We start from the raw sequence: 19,703 nt of genomic DNA, 5'->3' as shown, positions 1-19,703 counted from the left end.
TAATAACTTATCCTTTCAGTTGAACCGACTGTACAGAACAGTATTTTATACGAGTTTGGTGGGAAATAAAAAGGAGTCTTGCAGTTTGTCTTTTATACCACTATCATTCTTGTCCTTTTTTCTCTTTCAAATAAAATAATGCTACTCTATGCGTTTCAGTGGGCTGAACCATCAAAATGTCACTATTAATGTCTTTCAAATGTTAGCTAATTCTTAAGGACAGTAGTTGGAAAACAATATTCTCCTAAAACTCAGCATCCTTCAAGCTGAAACTCGTTACTATTGTATGAGTCAGCTTAGGATAAAGAAAAAGGAAACTGAAGTTTTAGAAGAAGGAAACAAAAGAGTATCCCCCTTCCTTTAAGTAGAAGAAATGATTTTGATGTTTTAAAGGCTGTTTTGGCTTGAGTAACATTTTTGGTAAAAACAAAACCTCCAAATCCCTCCCTCCCCAAATACAAAATTAGTAACAAGGTTTTGAGTAACTTTTGCTGATGAATCTTGGTGCCTGTAACAGGGTGCCCACTTGGCTCCTGCCCCTGTTGGGCTGATAAAGTCACTCGGAGACCCTAGGTTCAGTAACCACCGGTGCAGTTTATTTACAGGTTGCGCTCCCTCCACCTTTTCACCATGCAAGTAGCCCTTTACCGTCAGGAAGGGGAGCGCTACCTCCCTGCTTCCACTCCCTGCCTTTTCCCTTTCTTCCTGCTCCCCTCCCCACAAGCATCCTTCTCCTGAGGCTTTTATACAACCCCAGACTAATTGGGCAGCAGCTGTCCTTGCTTTCCCAATTAGGGTCAGGTGGTCTAACCAGCTCCAATTCACCTCCCTTAATTGGAGCTGGAGTGACAGAGGGCTGGCTCAGCAGTTCCTGCTCACTGCCCTGTCACAGTACCCAATTCTGCACCAAAACTCCTTTTGATTTCAGTGGGAATTCTGGATGTGTAAGGAATGCACAATTCTATCACAAGATTGTTATTTTGGACTACTTAGCAAAGTCATACCTAGACAATCAGTAGGTGTCCCAAGGCTTTGGGGACAGAACCACCACTTCAATAGCTAGTAAGAGTGTATTCACTGTCAGTGGCTGCCAGACATCATGGTGGTAGAGGGTCCAATTACTGGCTGATACGCTGATGGTCCTTTTTATATATATATATTCTGTTGCACTATTTCTGACTAGCTCATCTGACAACCCTTGCTGATGCTTCACACCCAGTTGGGACTGGATAAAGGATTTGTCCTAGAAATTTGTCTGTACTGTTTCACAAGAGCTATTGTACATATTTAGTAGAATGCTGTCTCTTGTTATTTATTGGCGGTATTTAAAAGCTTTCTTTAATTTGTGCCAAATGCCTATTGTGGGGAAAGATGGATACAGTATGCCAGACAACACTCTTTGGAGCTTGCAGCTCATGGATCCTGATAATATACAATATTGTATGTTTTGCCATAATTTTATTGCTATGTAATGACAAACACCATAATTAGGTTAATGGTATCTACACCCTGTAATATCCTCAAAACATGCATCGTTAATTGAAAAAAGTGGAAATAACTTGTTCTGTATTAAGAGCATTTTTCCTCAGAATAAGTGAATATTTTATGTATTAAATATGTGCTGGAACACAATGGTATAATCTCTCCTTCTAGATGTTTTGAATTTTCTTCTCAGCCATATGGTTGCCTTTGCACTCTAGAATAACATATTCTCTCTCCTTCCTCCAGCCTCATGGATATCAAAGCAGAGACTGTAATATACCTATTTTAAGAATAACTTTGTACTCAGGATACTGTGTAACTGACAATATTTATTTTTTGCTGGCTGCACAGTATCCACATTTTAGACCTTACTTTAACACAAAACAAATTTAAAAACATAAAATTTTATTAAAATTAAATATTTCAATAATTTTATTTGTTTTCCAAACTGAAATCAGAATGTGTTTTCTGCTTGAATAGAAGATAGTTGTCAAGCATGAAGTGAGCATTATTTCCTTTCTTCTAGGAATTCTAAGTTAAATGTATGTGAAAGCAGAGATACATTTCAGAAAACTATAGAACCGATCCTGTCACAATACACTAAGCTAACTGGAATATTTAAATAAGGAACAGGGACACATCTCCATGCCTGGAATATAAACTAGACATGGGAACAGAATTACTTGTGTCTTATGTTTTAGCTTGTCCTGTTCCTGGAGCTATTCTTTTAAGTTCTAAAGTACAGAACTTTTTGTTGATCATAACTTACAAATGATTCTGCTGTGTTTTTCTTGTAGTTCTTTGCCAACATGTTTTAATCATGTTTAAGACATTGACATCTGCCCTAAAGATCACTTCCAGTAAGCAACTCCCTATCTTAAGGGGTGCTTTAAAGAATCTCCATAGTTTACAGTATAATATTGTTTGACCTGTAGTTAGAGTCCATTTACAGACATCCAATTTGTGCTCATTCTTTTAGTAGTTGTTTTAGCCAGGTTTTGCTATAGAATCATGGTCCCCTTTCTAGGGGATCTCTTTGAACGGTAAAAGGCAACTGTATTTTTTTCCCTCGGTGTCTAAATCTACTGAGTTTGTAAACTGGTTATTGGGTTGTTTTTTATTAATCTTAGTTTTATATACAGCAAGACTGCACCTGGGAAAACTAAGATAAAAGCGCAAATAGAACTTACTTTGAAAATTTGGCTTACTAAATATATTTTAATGTGCAAATTGTAGCAGTTTATTGGCTTAAATTATTGAATAGGACACACTTATTTTGCAGTAAGAGTGCCCACCCACCCAGAGGCTTGCAACAGAATAATGAATTACAATGGATTTCATTCTTTTAGTTCCAGTTTTTGTGTGGACAACCCCTTAAAACCTTTTCTTCGTTAGGAAAAAAGATTGGATTTTTATCACGTTTGCTAACAGATGGTTAAATCCGAGTGTGGACGAAACACTATCATTTTAACACAGGTTACCAGTGTAGCTTTAATAGTGTTTGCCTTGATCTGATAACCTCTGTTAAAACAATAACTGCCTTGTCCACACTAGGATTTTATCGCATGTTACCGAGTGTTAGCTAGTGTGGTTAAGAAACAACAACGACATTAAAAAAAACCTTTTTTTTCTAGTGTGGATGCATCCTTAGTCGTCATTCTCCCTCAGCTCACACACCACTGCTATCTATACTTATTCACCATTTATTCTGAGGTATCAGTTCTTCCCTACCAGTTCAACATTTCTTCCCGTCTCCAGCCACCAAATTCATTTGTTTGAATGCAGATACTTACAAAATACTCATCTTCATATGAATGTGGATTACTTGATCTGGCACAGGCCCATCCCTGGTACACATTGTCCAGGTAGCATGGGTTCAACTGCTTACTAGATGTGTCAAATAGGATGTCTTTTTGCCTGTCTCTAGCAGCATGAAACTAAATGATATGTTGATCCACATAAAATGTACAGAAATATCTATGTTGATGAAAGCGACAAAGAGTCCTGTGGCGCCTTATAGACTAACAGACGTATTGGAGCGTAAGCTTTCGTGGGTGAATGCTCCACTACGTCTGTTAGTCTATAAGGTGCCACAGGACTCTTTGTCGCTTTTTACAGATCCAGACTAACACGGCTACCCCTCTGATATGTTGATGAAGACTTCTCTCCCTTCTCATTCCCTGGGACCCCTTCCAGCTTTCTCCTGCAGCCCTCCACACCCCACATGACACCATTTCTCCCAACTGCGGTGGCTCCTAGCCCAGCTTTTCCTCTAATCTAGTATTTCCCAAAGTATTTAGATAGGTATTCACCTAGCAAGGAAATATATCCAGAATCTCTCAAATCAAAACAAAATGGATTTGTCAAATCTCATATAAATATGAAATAAATAATGAAATAGCCAATTTGTAAATGTCAGTTTTATAGCTTAAATACACTGTGTATGAGGTATCTGCAAACACAGAAAATAGGGTGAAAGTTATTGTTTTGTTTGTTTTGAATTAGGCCCATGCACAGTTAGTTCGAGAAGTTGATATAGAGAAGGTATCAGCATTTGAGAATCCCTACGTAGATGCAATAAAGAGTTTATGGAATGACCCTGGGATCCAAGAGTGTTATGACAGACGGCGGGAATATCAGCTATCGGACTCAACTAAATAGTAAGTATACATGGATATGGATAATTGGATATTTCTTTTTTATTTTATTTTTTTGTACTTTCTAATTTAAAATAAAATTCTGGTTATATTTTAGAGTGGCTCATAAGGTGTGTGTCTACATGTACCCACAATATAAGCATGTGTAGGCACATACAATGTATATATACACCAGCACATGCTTTGTATGTTGAATTACAAAGGCTAAAGTTAGAGGGGGTGGATCTCATTTACTGCTAGTACTGTAGTGTAGTTTTCCGAAAACAAGCATCCATTATAACATAAAAAGCTGTGATAAGAGTTGTTAATAGAAATCTTTTACCATTATAATGATTAGTTTTTATTTATTGTATTCATACCCTTGGCTCCTTTGAATATCTCAGGGCTGGTCTCCACTATGGGGAGATCAACGCTGCTGCAATCGATGCAACAGGGATTGATTTAGCGAAGACCGGCTAAATCAATGGCAGAGCGCTCTCCACTATGGGGAGATCAACGCTGCTGCAATCGATGCAACAGGGATTGATTTAGCGAAGACCGGCTAAATCAATGGCAGAGCGCTTTCCCATCGACCCCGGTACTCCAGCTCTCCGAGAAGAGTAAGGGAAGTTGACCGGAGAGCATCTCCCATCGACTCAGCGTAGTGAAGACACTTTGGGAAGTCGACCTAAGCTAAGTTGACTCCAGCTACATTATTCACATAGTTGGAGTAGTGTGACTTAGGTCAACTTACCCCGGTAGTGAAAACAAGCCCTCAGCCTCTGACAGGGCAGAGGAACAGCCTTGGACAGCTCTTTTGGGCAAAAGGTGCACACATGGGTGTGTATATAGAAAGTAACACAAATAGAGGTGAGGTTCTGAAATTCAGTGGTTGAAACTTAACAGAGTTGATAAGAATAGCATCCCTTCACTTGATTCCTGTCTTCCCTGCTTTTTTATTGCCTTCCTCAGTATAACTAAGATTTATTTTGCAGTTCTGATGACAGGGAAGTGACAAAATTAAGCTGGTGTAATACTTCCATTGATGTCAGTGCACTTGGTTTTATAATATTTTTTATGTTAATGAAAGGGAAACTGATTGTTAAAAGATGCCTTATAGCTTATTAATGTTCTTGTGTTTGTGCAACTGTGATCTAAGTTTTTATGAAAATTGTTGGAAGCAGCAGGAAGAACAAACTGGACCTGAAACCAAAACAAAATATCTGTCAGGAAGGCCAGCTCTTAATTGAAAACTAAATTTAATTTTAAAGGGAGCGCAAAATACTTGCCACTCTTAGCACAATATAAGAAACTTCAGTCCAGTTAACTGGAAAAGAGAAAGCAATCTTTAAAGGATCTTTGGTTAAATCTGCCTCTAAAAGTATTGCAAGTTGAATTCTTGATGTTATAAATCAACACTGAAATATTAATCTGGTTAACCTTGGCCTGGAATCCTTTTGTGCTTATATTTTTTGAGTCAAAAGTTTCATAAAATAATGCTGTGGAGGTTTACATTTGGAGTTTGAGGACAGTCTGCAGGCTGGCTCCAAGAAGTCTGACTGTACTGAGTTATTCTAATGAGGTAGCTGAGGTAAAACTCTTCTGGTGCGACAGGAAATGCTTGCATATGACTCAGAACTACTTGGTGATTCCATTAAAAGTAACATTAATTAGCATATTTTTCTGATCATTTGAGCTGTTGCAAAAAATCACATAGCCTCCACTGGCTGTGCAGCTGGTATCAGTTTTCTTCTGGATGGAGCCTGTACATTAGAAGGACAAATGAAATGGATCATCTCATTCCAGCCTCTCTTTGTTCAGATGGCAAAGCCACCATGCCGTTTGGCATAAGTGGCGGTTCCTCTTCAAGGGACGCCCAGGATGGAAATAAGGGTACAATTCAGCACCCACTGAAGTCAATGGGAAGACCCATTTATTTAAATTTGAGTTGTATTGGGCCATAGGAGGTGTAATACGGTCTTGGTTGAGATTCATTTGCATAGCAGCTTGAGGAAGCTTGTACAGCACCTACCTGTATCTCTGTCTCAAGACAACAATATTAGTACCTCCTTAATATAATGTAAGCATTTGGGGAGCTACTCTAAGTTACGGCAACCTGCCTTGATTGCCTATAGGCATCTTTGCAACTTGGAGCTACTTAGCGTGGCCATAGTGGTTTGCGCTATGACCTCCCCCACCCTCCATTCCTGGTATACCCCTCCCACTCTTGGCACTCCTGCCAGAATGGGACTTGTTGTCCGACACAGTGCCTGGACTGAGAGGAATTCTCCCTCAGCCAGTAGAGAGCTTGTATTGCTCTTATGTAGTGGATAGTGGCATACAGGGCCCAAAGAATCCCTCCTATCCGAAATGCACAGTATTGTTTCATTTGCCAATAGTCTGACAATCATACATTTTTTTAAACTAGCAAAATTGTAAGGGAAATTTTATATCCGTTACATCCTTGAGAGTTGAAGTATGGGGAAAGTAAATTTTAGGGACTTACTAGGTTGACTGTTTGCTTTTTAGTGCTGTTGCAGTGCTGAGAAGACCAGCAAGGTGAAATGGGCAGAGCCCAGCCTTTAGCTTGGAACCACAAAAGCAAAGAGACTATAAGTCAAACTCCATATATAACTTTAATACAGTTTTTTTAATTGAAGTTGTTTTTTTAATGGTAGCATGAAAAAAATGGAAAGGGAGTAAGTGGGATTGGGGAATCTCATCATGCTTTGGGGTTCAATACTACTCAGACAGAGTTAGACTGATCTGCTTAGATTTATCAGGATCATTTATGGTTCCAAGAAATCATTCACAGCACTCACCATAATAGCTCCCTTGGGTAATAGAAACAGTACTGGGATGGAGTTTATTATACAATCACAATAGCAAATTTGTGGTACATTTCCTTATAAAAAGTAGTTATTTGCATGCGCAGTAGCTGATTTTTTTAACCTCAAAATCTTGCCATTTTATAACATGAGTAATTTTTATTTACTATTGTTTGCAATTTTTTAATATTAAAAGCTTCTAGTCCACATTATGGATTAATTACAACATTTAATTTAATAATAAGCAATCAAATGTCAGAAATGAGAATCTCTATATTTTTATACACATCATATCTAATAAGTCTATTTGCAAATAAAATATAGAGACAAGAAAACCAAATAGTATAAACCAAACTAACTTTGCTTTTGCTTTTGAAAAATTATAATGTAGTTGTTTAGGACTGAAAAATATATTCAGCTGCCATTAGCCTGGGGAGAAAGATACCTGTGTGACAAAGCATCCAGAACAAAACTTCCTGAAATGTAATGTTGGGACTTCCAAAGGAAGTTAAGTGCCCAATTCTCATTGACTTTCAATAGTAGTTGAGCACCAAATTCTCTCAGACTGCTTTGAAAATGCTAGCCTACAGGAATAGAACAGTGGTATTAGATTTGATTGCCACATATTGACAATCACAATTTTATTTCCTATATTTTTCAAAATGTAACTTACTACGTCTCCCATGCTTTTATTCTACCTTCATCCCCTTGCTTGCTTCTCTCCACTTATTCCTCTCTTTATTTTCCTATAACAGACAATAATATATATTTTCCTGGGATGTTTTTAGTGTCAGTGTAGCCCGGTGGCTGCCACCTGTCTCTCCCTCTCCCTCAGCAGGACCCCTTTTAAGCAGTCAAAAATGTTCTAACTACATTCTCAGTCCACAGTCTTTTCATTTCTTCTTCACCAGGCTGGCAACAGAACTCATCAAACGCAAAACTCCAGAAGTCCAAAACAAACACAATTTTATCACACACACACTCACTCACTCACTCACTCACTCACTCACTCACTCACTCACTCACTCTCCCTCTCCCTCTCCCTCTCCCTTTCTTTTCCCTGGCAGCTTCCTGCTGCTGTTTATCTTGCATTACCCACTTCATCCCAGGTGAAATTTATTTTGTAATCCAGGCTGTTTTAGTCCAAGGCTCTCTAGCCCAGGGACAAGCCACCCTGTTACAGTAAGACTCTTATTTTCCCCCTCTATTCCTTCTACTACCTTATATGTTTCTCCTTCTTTTCTTGCCATGTATTGTCTTCTGTACCTCTTCCTCTATACTTCTTCATCCCTCACTTCTCACAACACAAAAAACTTTCTCTTTCAAAATCCTATATCTTTTTTCTAATTTATCCCATCATGTTCTGTCCCTCCAACCTCCCACATCATCTCACCTGCCTTCTCATCCGCAGCCACCTGTTCAACATCTGCACACTCACACCTCACACAAGATTTGGCAAGTTGATCAGAAACACAATAGCCAGAGAATGAAATTAAGATGAAGAACAATTGTCTGGTTGAGAAACCACATATCATTCTCCAAACGCCTGTAGAATTTGGGGGTCAAATAGTTCCTGTTAGCAGCAGTTCAGCAAGTCAGTACTCAACCCTTGCTTTTATATTTTGTGCTCCAGTGTCTAAGTTTCAATTAAAAAAAATTAAACATCTAGCCCCTTAGGCTGCAAAGATATACTTCAGCATATAAGCCAGATGTAAATCAGTGCTGCAATGTGTACCTGAGTCTCCAGACAGGCTGAAACACTATGGCTTTGAGAGGTGTGAACTGCCCTATACATTGCATGGAGTGTTGACTCTGAACCCTAATTAAAACAATATAATATCAACATGCTGACTATTTTACTGCTACTCAAAACATGGAGGAAAGGAGAGTGACAATAATACACCTCTACCCCGATATAACGCGGTAAAGCAGTGCTCCGGGGGGGCGGGGCTGCGCACTCCGGCGGATCAAAGCAAGTTCGATATAACGCGGTTTCACCTCTAACGCAGTAAGATTTTTTGGCTCCCAAGGACAGCGTTATATCGGGGTAGAGGTGTATTATAGAATCATAGACATGTAGGACTAGTGCAGTCCCCTGCACTCAAGGCAGGACTATATAATAACTAGACCATTCCTGGCAGGTATTTCTCCAACATGTTCTTAAAAACCTCCATTGATGGAGAGTCTACAACCTCACTAGGCAGTTTGTTCCAGTGCTTAACTAAAGAAAGAAACGCACAGTCTACTATGGGTGGCATCAAAGTTGGCAGAGTTTGGGTTGTAGCCAAAAAAAGGTAGAATAACAACACTATTTTTCTTTTCAGTCTGACCACAGGGGAAAAGGGAGAGTTGGTGGTTTGTCCTGGATTCTGCTCAGCAGCTTCGTCTTTTGTAGCTTCTGTTAGCAGATACCTGATAAATATGAAGCCCCTCAAACTCTTCCATCTATTAGAAGGAAAAATTCTTTCGGGTCCCGCACACCCCACAGGTTTCTGGCTGCTTCATGGATTAATGTCCCACACATATTGAATTCAGAGGTAGGCCAATGTTGATGGCAGCTCCAGGACTGAACCCTACCCTTCAGCTCAGGACACCAAAAGAGGTCTTCTAAAGCTCTAGAAACATTCCAGCAGCCAATTATTAACATTAAAATGACTTGATATAATATATCAATTAACCTTAAGACAGTAATATGTCTGTCTTCCTTTCAAGAGAAATTTCTGTTTGTATTCTGAGAGACAAGATGGGTGAAGTAATATCTTTTATTGGACTAACTTCTGTTGGTGAAAGAAACAAGTTTTGTGTAAGCTCAAACGCTTGTCTCTTTCACCAACAGAAGTTGGTGTAGTAGCAGATATTACCCTACTTTGTCTCTCAATAAAATTAAAGACAGTCTCTTAACTACAACGCTTAGGGACTGTTATTCATATGGTAATATTAAAAAGTGGACCTCTTCTTCAATAGTGGTAAAGGTGAGAAAGTTTTTCTAATATCTAACCTAAATTTCCCTTGATGCAGATTAAGCCCATTGCTTCTTGTCCTACCTTCAGTGGACATGGAGAACAATTGATCACTGCCCTCTTTATAACAGCCCTTAACATATTGGAAGACTGTTATCAGGTTCCCCCTCAATCTTCTTTTCTTAAGACTAAACATGCCCAGTTTTTTTAACCTTTCCTCATAGGTCAGGTTTTCTAAACTTTTTATCATTGTTGTTGCTCTCCTCTGGACTCTCTCCCCTTTGTCCACATCATTCCTAAAGTGTGGCACCCAGAATTGGACACAATACTCCAGCTGAGGTCTCACTAGGGCTGAGTAGTGTGGGACAGTTACCTCCTGTGTCTTACATACGACAGTCCTGTAAATACACTCCAGAGTGATATTAGCCACTCTCTTTTCCACAACTGTACCACATTGTTGACTCATTAAACTTGTGATCCACAGTAACCACCAGATCCTTTTCAGTGGTACTTAGTTATTCTCCACTTAGTGCATTTGAATTTTTCCTTCCTACATGAAGTACTTTGCACTTGTCTTTATTGAATTTCATCTTGTTGATTTCAGACCGTTTCTTCAATTTGTCACGGTCATTTTGAATTCTAATCCTATGCGCCAAAGGGCTTGCAACCCTTCCCATCTTGGTGTCATCTGCAGATTTTATAATCTCCACTCCATTATCCAGTTAAAATATTGAATAATACCAGACCCAGTATTGACCCCCGCAGCACCCCACTAGTTATGCCTTCCCAGTTTGACAGCAAGCTATCGATAATTACTCTTTGAGCATGGTCTTTCAACCAATTGTGCACCCACCTTATACTAATTTTATCTAGACCATATTTCCTTAGTTTGCTTATGAGACTGTCATGTGGGACTAAAGCCTTACTAAAATGAAGATACGTCATGTCTACTGGTTCCCCCCGTCCACTAGGCCAGTAACCACGTCGTAGAAAGAAATTAGGTTGGTTTGGCATGATTTGCTCTTGACAAATTGCTCTTGACACCCTGTTATCCTCCAGGTGCTTACAAATTGATTGTTTCATAATTTGTTCCAGCATATTGTCAGGTATTCTCTCATGCTGCAATGTTGTAGAAGATGCTGTTATTTATATAATATTTATACAACAAGATAGGTATGCATATAGCTTTGCAGGCAAATACAAATGACAGGCCCTTACCCCAAGTAACATACAGTTTATAGCCTTCCATTGAGATAGGATAGTCAGAGGAAAATAGCTTGCACACACTTGTGCTCTCTCTCACGTGTGTGTGTGTGTGTGTGTGTGTGTGTGTGTGATCTCTCTCTCTCTCTCTCTCTCCTACTTTTAATAATAATACTTGTAACTGATTCTCCATTTAATAAGCTTCTTTCTTTAAACGTTCTTTGTTTACATAAACATGGAAAATTGAATGTGCTTAGAAAATAGGGTGCTATAGAAAACCCTAAGATAGACATTCAAAAACTTCTGAAGGGAAGGGAGTAAAACAATAATTATGCAGTGTGTACTTATATATATGTATTTATACTTCTGAATTTACTTTGCTACCTGACTCAGTCTCATTTCCCATCCCAAATACCAGAGTTTTGAAATTTTGTTGAAACTTCTTTGGTTCTGATGATTTGCTTTTTCAGACTTGTTGCAGGTAGTGGTTGTCTGGAAGTACTTGTGTAGAAAAGTCCAAGTTGAGAAAGGCAGTTGGGCAAGGCTTGGATGGGATAAGACTAAAACAAACACCCTTGTCCTCCTCCTTCACCTTCCACTCTAGACATACAACCAAGAGGTTTATTGCATTCTCTTTAGGTTTATGTTAGATATACTCTGGAAACTCAAACAGCTTTCTCAAACTTGCCTGTTAACTTTTCAATAATGGCATGAAGCCCCAGGAATATGAACCTTCCCAAGTTGATAAAAGCTGTAATGAGGCAGACAGTACTTGTTTACATTATAGCTTTGTTCACAGCTTGTTTTAATACACTGAAAATCAATTCCATTTACTTCACTACATACATAAAACAGCGTTACTGTGACATTACCCAGAGGATACTTATCTCAGTTTTGTTGGCATCAGTCCTGGAGGTTAGAAAAGTCCCACTACATCAGCTTTTAAAATGTGACATTTCTCCAAGAAATACTTTGCTTGTGTGTGCTTTGAGGCGTGTAAAATGTACATACATTCACAATTGTTTAGAAAGAGTTTTCCTTGAAATCATGCATCAACTAGTATAAAAAACTATTAGAATAACAATAAAAAAATCACAGCTTATTGTTTTGCAGTAGATGGCAGGACAGTGCTGGTTTTGTACAGCCTCATCTGCCAGAGTTTGATTTTGCAAAAACAAAATCAGGGTGGCTCCAGTCTCAGCTCTATTGCAGCCAGATCCCCAAAAGACAGGAGCATGAGGAGGTCAATTAAATTGTTTGCTCTCTATTTTTCAGGCAGCCTTATTCATAAGCTCTGGGTAAACAAAGGGTTTTATTGTCATTTAGAGTGTCTGTGTCTGGTGTGTGTATGAGAGATATTATTTATGAAAACTTTGTTCTGGGAGTTAATGTGGAGATTTGTGCACAATATTTGGAAATTTGTATTTGCATTTCGTCCACAGAACATTAGGTTGGGAATAAGATGAAAATGTCCACTATTACTACTCCAGTGTAGCTCCAACCATTGAATTTGGAAAAATTCAGCCTCCTGGCTTTACCTTTGGACATATATGAACGTGCTTACATGTAGAATGTTATTGGTAAACCTAACCTGTCACACAGTATGTGGAGAATAGTTATTCTGAGGTCTCCTGGGCAAGCTTTCTCTTTTCCATTGGACAAAAAAGGTTACCTGATATCCTGATTACGTCATAGCAAGTCATGGCGGAGACCTGGCAGACTTAAAGGAACAAAATCCTGTTAGCTTTAGATTGACCCTTTTCCTGACAGTGGATATCTCAACAGGTTTGTTTTGTTGCTTTGGAGATTAATTTTTGATGGTGTGTCTTGAACTGTCCTCCTTCATACTTAGAAGTTACTCAGAAAGTGGTAGTATACAATTCTGTCTCATTGGCAACAAGTTTCATATGCAGCCTCCCTCAAGAATATATCACATGTTCATAAGACTTATCATTATGCTGATGAAATTCAGCTAGGTATTTCTTGTTCCATTAGCCTTTCAGGTCTGTGCTTTGGAAGACTTATTGGGTTCTTATTGCCAACTGGATTCATCACAGCTATCTCATCACAGGGTGGATAAAAATCAATGATTTTTTTTTAAAAAATCGATTTTTTTTATTTAAATCAGATTTTTTTTTATAAGTTTTTTCCTCAAAAAGCATTTTATCTAAAGATAGTTTTAATTAAGATACATTATAGCTCAAAGATATCTCATCATGGAATAGGGATTATAAATTCTAATTATATAGTATGAGACAATATATTCATGTAATGTTTAAGAAAAGTTTTGTTAATGAGTTCCAATAGTTCATGGATTAGGGACCCAATCTTATGGGGTTCCACAGGCTTTGTATAGATTATTTAGGTTAATCTTTCCATCTACCCAGTGGGACTCAGTGGTCAGTCTAGATTCAGAAGATCCATCAGAGATGCCTAGTTTTGCAGTTCTCAAACTGTGCATTTGTGTCTCCAGAGGTAACATGCCTGTTAACAGCAAAAATGTGTTTAAATAAATAATATATAGAGGTGAGAAATAACAGATCTCAACTCTATTGTCCCTCTGCAAATTTGTGTACACGGAGTCATTCCCTTACCTCTCTCTAAAAGTGCAAAGTTTCAAAAAGTTCAATTAATAGAAGGTTGTTGGGGGCGGAATAGATCTGGACAAGGAGAAGAAGTCTGGAGATAAATGTGAGAAGCGAGGGACATATGTTTGTTTTGTTAAAATATTATATGTTTGCTGTTGAAGAAAAAAATCCAGAATACTTAACGTTGTTGTTGTTTTAGTTAAATAAAATAATTGAAATGTCTGTCTGGTGATGTTCTCCTCCTAATACAGCATGGCAAGAAAATCCTCCCAATAGTTCACCTCCCAATGACTTCATAAATATCTGCTTCAATTATCTTTGGTAAATGAAATAACCAAACAATCATTCATTTTCTGATATAGCTGTAAAACTAATTTGAAAAGTTTTCCAAATAAATCACTGTTTCAAAATGTATAGTGTGTACCTTCTAAAAATGAAACCTACATCTATCTCTGAGTTGTGAAGAATATGTATTAAGGTTATAACAACCAACAAGAATGCACTTTTATGTAGAAAACCATGATTAAATGGAGTCTTCCTGACTAGTGATTTAAATCAAATCCACCCTGTCTCATCCACTACTTTGGAGACAATAAGAAGTGTTGCAGTTCAATAGAAATCATGGCTATAAGAATGTTCTTTCTTTGTTCTTGTCCCCCCACCCTCTTAGTGCATTTTCTTGGCATAGCGTTATACAAAATCTATCTACCAATTTTGGTTTGAAATTATAGAAATTCAACTTGCAGAATTGTTCCTTGGTGAAGGTGGCAGTATTTTTTTTCTTATCCTACTGGACTGTTTGATTACTTGGGGGAAAAATCAGCCCATCCCAAAGATGTGGAAATATATTAATGGGTTCTTATTTTTTTTAAGTAGCAATGACTAAGGCTACGTTTTAGTCACGGGTATTTTTAGTAAAAGTCATGGACAGATCACGGGCCATAAACAAAAATTCACAGGCCTGTGACCTGTCCATGACTTTTACTAAAAATACCTACCATGACTAAAATTTGGGTGGGGGGAGGTGCTCTGGGAGGAGGTCCGCTAGGGTGCTAGGGGAGTGGGTCGAGGTGACCCGGGACCCCCTCTGGTGCTGGGGGAGAGGGAGCCGGGCCGCAGTGCGTGGCAGGAACCCCCCTATTACTTGAGGGGGGGGGCCATAGTGCACAGCCTGGGATCCCTGCTGGTGCTGGGGGAGGGAGGATTGACGGGGTTCCCTACCCGGCTCCCCGTCCCTGCAGCTCCTGAGCAGCGGAGGCAGGAGCCAGGGCAGGGCAGGGGCTCCTCCGCTGCTCCCACCACAAGCACCGGCTGCCGCAGCTCCCGTTGGCTGGGAACCGCAGCCAATGGGAGCTGCAGGGGCAGGGCCTGCAGGCGCCAGTAGCGCGCAGTGTGGAGACACCCCCCCACACACACTCCAGGTAAGCGCCCCACCAAACCCTAACCCTGAGCCCCCTCTCACACATCCAAACGGCTGCTGCTGGCTGCTGCAGAAGTCACGGAGGTCATGGAAAGTCACGGAATCCATGACTTCCGTGACCTCCATGACAGACTTGCAGCCTTAGCAATGACCCTTGAAATCATTCAAGACACTTGACATCCAAACTAGACTCAAATTAGTTTTGGTTTGCTCTGTTTTCGGAAGGTGATCTAATGCACATAGCTTTCAACTTTGGTTATGAAGATTATAGACTTTGGGACAACAAAGAGAGTATTCATGTAAATGAGGAGGGATTTTAGCTGGCAAGGACAAACATGTGACATGTTTCTGGGACAGAGTGAGGCATGCAGCTCAAACTATGAGACCAAAAAACAGGTGTTTTTGTATATGACATAGTTTCTCAAATGTGTTCATTGTGTGGACCACATCTTCATAGAGCACCCTGCACAATAGGACCCTGGCTTCTGAGTGCTACCCAAATACGAACAATAAATATCAATTCTAATAGACACTTCCCCTCTCAGTCATGAACACATGGGGTCACCTTCCCTCACATTTGTGATTATACCACATTCTTGTGGCACTTGCTTACATGGTAAAGTAATAGGAGTAAAGTTAGTTTGCATTTTAGCCATTTTTAATGATGATGTTTGTCCTTTTTGGAAACGACTTAATAATTCTGCCCAGTTTTGTTCATTTCGTTTCCCTTCCCATCTGTTCTGTTCCTCTCTTTCCCTGCACCATCGCCCCCATCCCCATCCTTGCACATGCTTCCTTCCCACCTGGTCCCTTTCATCTCCTGTCCATGCTTCTCTGTGTCCTGGTACTCCTCTCCCCTCAAAAAGCTGCCCTGACACTTGCCTCCTTTCTCCCACATTCCCTTGGACATATGATCTTGTTGCCCAGTCACCTAACCCCCTTTCTCTGTTGTTCTTGGACATGTTGCCCACCTGTCTTGTCCCCTGTTAGCCTTCAGTTGTAAACAATCTTCCACCAACTGCAGTTTCATTAAAAGCTGCTAACTCAGAGGATAGGTCTTGTTTCCTGACTTCTTCCTTCACCGCAGCAGTCAGTAGTACAGGCAGCTAGGATGGCTCCTCCTCCATGTATCCATGTTCCATGGGAACAAGGAGAAAGACAGGCCAGTTCCCCAGGGTCTGCTAGCAAGTGCTCTGCATGCACCACTGGTTGACCAACCACAATTTGGAAACTGTTGCTATATATAATATCTCAATATTCTGTTGCTTTCTTAGTTGAGCCTGCTATACTATTTATTTAAGCAAGCGTATTATTTTACTTTTGTTTTATGATTTCTTCTCTCTAATTCTATTGTGTGTCAAAAAAATCTTTTTTTTTAGTTAACACAACTAGAAATTAATCTTGGATACTGTTAGCTAAGAACAGGCACTGATGGGTTCCTTGGAGAGTAACTAAACTTTGGGAAAAGGTATCAGGACTGAATGAGGTATTGGTTACAAGGTCAAGATGAAAGAGATTGTGCTCACCTTCCTGAAGAGCAGCACACAGAGGTTGGTCAGAAATAGGGTTGCCAACTGTCTAATCGCACAAACCCAAACACCCTTGCCCCACATTGTCCCGCCCCTTCCCCAAGGCCATGCCCCTTCCCCACCCCTTTTCTGAGGCCCCACCCCCACTCACTCCAGCCCCCCTTCCTCCGTCTTTTGCTTTCCCCCACCCTCACTCACTTTCACTGGGCTGGGACAGGGGGTTGGGGTGCAGGCTCTGGGCTGGGGGGTGGGGCCGAAGGGTTTGGAATGTGGGAGGGGCTCTGGGCTGAGTCTGGGGCAGGGTGTTGGGGTGTGGGAGGGGGTTCGGGGTAGAGGCTCCAGGAGGGAGTTTGGTTGCGGGAGGGAGCTGGTGCAGGAAGGGGTTTGGGGTGCAGGCTCTGGATAGGCAGCGCTTACCTCAGACGGTTCCCAGAAGTGGCTGCATGTCTAGCAGCAGCTCCTAGGCTAACAGGCGGCTCTGCAGGCTGCACCTGCCTACAAGCACTGCCCCCGGAGCTCCCATTGGCCGGGGTTCCCCGTTCCCGGCCAATGAAAGCTGCGGAGTCCGCGCTCAGGGTGGGGGCAGCGCATAGACAGTCCCTGGCTGCGCCTCCTCCTAGGAGCCGCTACCAGACTTGCCAGCCACTTCTGGGAGCGGCACGGAGCCAGGACAGGTTGGGAGCTTGCCTTAGCCCCGCTGCGCCACCGTACTTTTAGCGGCCTAAAATCTCCCGGATTGGCCTCCAGGAGGTAGAGCCCGATAACGGGAGACTCCCGGCCAAACCAGGAGGGTTGGCAACCCTCATCAAAACCATTGTGGTTTTATTCCAAAGTTAAGAATGTTGGTGTCACGTTCAACCATGCCATCTCTACAGAAAACCATGTCAGAAAATATAAAAACAGTTAGGTTGGCATTACTCCACTTACGTTGTAACACTAGGCAAGTACAGTAGTACTTTTGGAGTACTGTGTATTTCAATGGTATCACTAACAGCATTATGGCTCTGTAGCCTTTCAGTTTAAGTCATTTCAGGATTGGGACTTAAGTGCTGGCTTTTACTTAAAAAAGCCACCCCTTTTTAACACTGACCAGAAAACAGCAGGTGCCTTTCTGTTCCTTGTCAGCGTGCAGATCCCAAATATGCTATGATACTGTAGCTATTTTTTCCTGACGTCAGCAGAGAGGTATTGCCAGGAGCTTGTTACACACATTACCTTGCTAATGCACCTTGTGCCTATCACTCTAGCAACTCCACTGAAAATTACCTCAAATTCATTTCTAAAAACAAATTGCTGCTATAATTAACTTTTTTAACTTGGTCTGTAAGATAAATTTACTCAGACCTATGTGATCGTATTTTAAAGTAACGGTGTGCAATTTGCCATTTTGTCTCTCTTGTTACATGCTTAGCTGAATAAGTGCAATATGGGGAGAGGCCTTAGCTACAATATATTTAATCCAAACAAAACAAGTCTCAAGAAATGATAAAAATACACTCACAGTGCCATGTAGTTTTGACCTTAATTGTGTAGACAGTTGCAGCTACTGCTAGCTGTGCGCTATGCTACTTCTCTGAGGTAGCTATGGTTTTTCTGGCTTTGCACTGGGCCTAATGCCAATTGCCAGGAAATTCCAAATATAAAGGTCATTATTACTGTTGCAAATTGAGAAATTAATAAACGAAGAAAATATCTGTTTTAGAAGCACAGTTGTCATCAAGATTTTTTTTTTTTTTTTTTTTTTTTAAGGGAAATTTCCAGTATTTGAAAACAACTTCCTACAATACATCTGCAAAATGTGTGTGTGCAGCAGTTTGTAGTGCACAGAAAACAGGTAATTGCATTGCAGAAGCTCATTCCAGAGTTTTGTGCACGCATGCCTTTGGATGGACTTGCAATTTTTGCAATGCCATTTAGGAGGCTTCTTTGAAAATTTAGCAAAGAGAGCCAAGAGGTGAAACAAGTATCCAGGCATGTACAATTTGCTTACAGTAATTGTCTTTTCCTAGCATTTAGGCCCTTATTTTTAGCACCTTGCTCATATTTTTATATGCTTTACATTGAGTTCCTGCTGGATTGGGGTTTAAGGCCCTAATTCAGCAAGGTATTTGAGCACATCAGTGTTCCCGTTAGGACTAAATTAGATATGTGCTTAAGTACCTTGCAGAATCAGGTCCATAATGACCAGTGCAATAACAAAAAGGAATGAAGAACTGAATTATCCCATGCTATTTGGGACCCTGGAAACTGCTTATCTAAAATAGCCTGGATTTGCTGACTTTCAGAGCATTCAGTGTGGCCCATTTGTTTTACTCGGCCTCTGAGCAGAGTTAGGTTGTCTGAAGTACTGGCTAATGTATTGGAATGGGCTATTTGTATTTAGAATTGTTGCTTAATAGAAGAGGGAAGATGACTGAAATTTGTATTTAGTTTTGTAATTTTAAATAATCGTCAGGTTGCCCCCAACCTGTGTATGCAGGGTTGCCAATCTAAAATTTTATTTTGAGCCTCATGCTATTTCATATATTTTTAACATCCCAGCTCCTGGAGGCAGATGAGAAATCTCAGCTTTCATTTAAAAAATACAGTAAGCTTACAACCTTCATAGCTATTGAGAAAAGTTTAAAGCAGGGGGTCTCAAACTGGGGGTCGGGATCTCTCAGGGGGTCGTGAGGTTATTACATGGGGGGGTCGCGAGCTGTCAGACTCCACCCCAAACCCCATTCTGCATCCAGCATTTATAATGGCGTTAAATATATAAAAAAGTGTTTTTAATTTATAAGGGGGGGGTCGCACTCAGAGGCTTGCTATTTGAAAGGGGTCACCAGTACAAAAGTTTGAGAACCACTGGTTTAAAGATATGATTCAAGCACACCCTGAAGTTTCAAAAAGCAGAGAGCAAATAGAAAAAACAAACCAACCAAAAATATTATTTTTTTTGCAAATGTCATGATTTTAAAGAAAATTTCATGATGATTTGGGGCCTGTCTTGTGATTTTTGAATGTTTGAGATTGGCAGTACTGTTACGGATGTTTTTTTGTTATTCTAAAGCAAAG

The 19,703-nt window shown here is 40.2% G+C and overlaps 1 protein-coding gene across 2 annotated transcripts in view; it reads left to right on the top strand.

Annotated features, from left to right (window-relative positions):
- The window catches only part of LOC135880484 (guanine nucleotide-binding protein G(q) subunit alpha), a 209,702-nt gene that overhangs the window by 135,191 nt on the left and 54,808 nt on the right, over positions 1-19,703 (top strand). For both annotated transcript variants that reach the window (XM_065406787.1, XM_065406788.1), the window contains one exon: positions 3,988-4,142. In XM_065406787.1, coding sequence (XP_065262859.1) covers positions 3,988-4,142 — 155 coding nt within the window. The remainder of the gene's footprint in view (positions 1-3,987; positions 4,143-19,703) is intronic.

Source organism: Emys orbicularis, chromosome 6 (genome assembly GCF_028017835.1).
Source record: "Emys orbicularis isolate rEmyOrb1 chromosome 6, rEmyOrb1.hap1, whole genome shotgun sequence".
NCBI classification, from domain to species: Eukaryota; Metazoa; Chordata; order Testudines; family Emydidae; genus Emys; species Emys orbicularis.
This window is presented reverse-complemented; position numbering and strand designations above follow the sequence as displayed.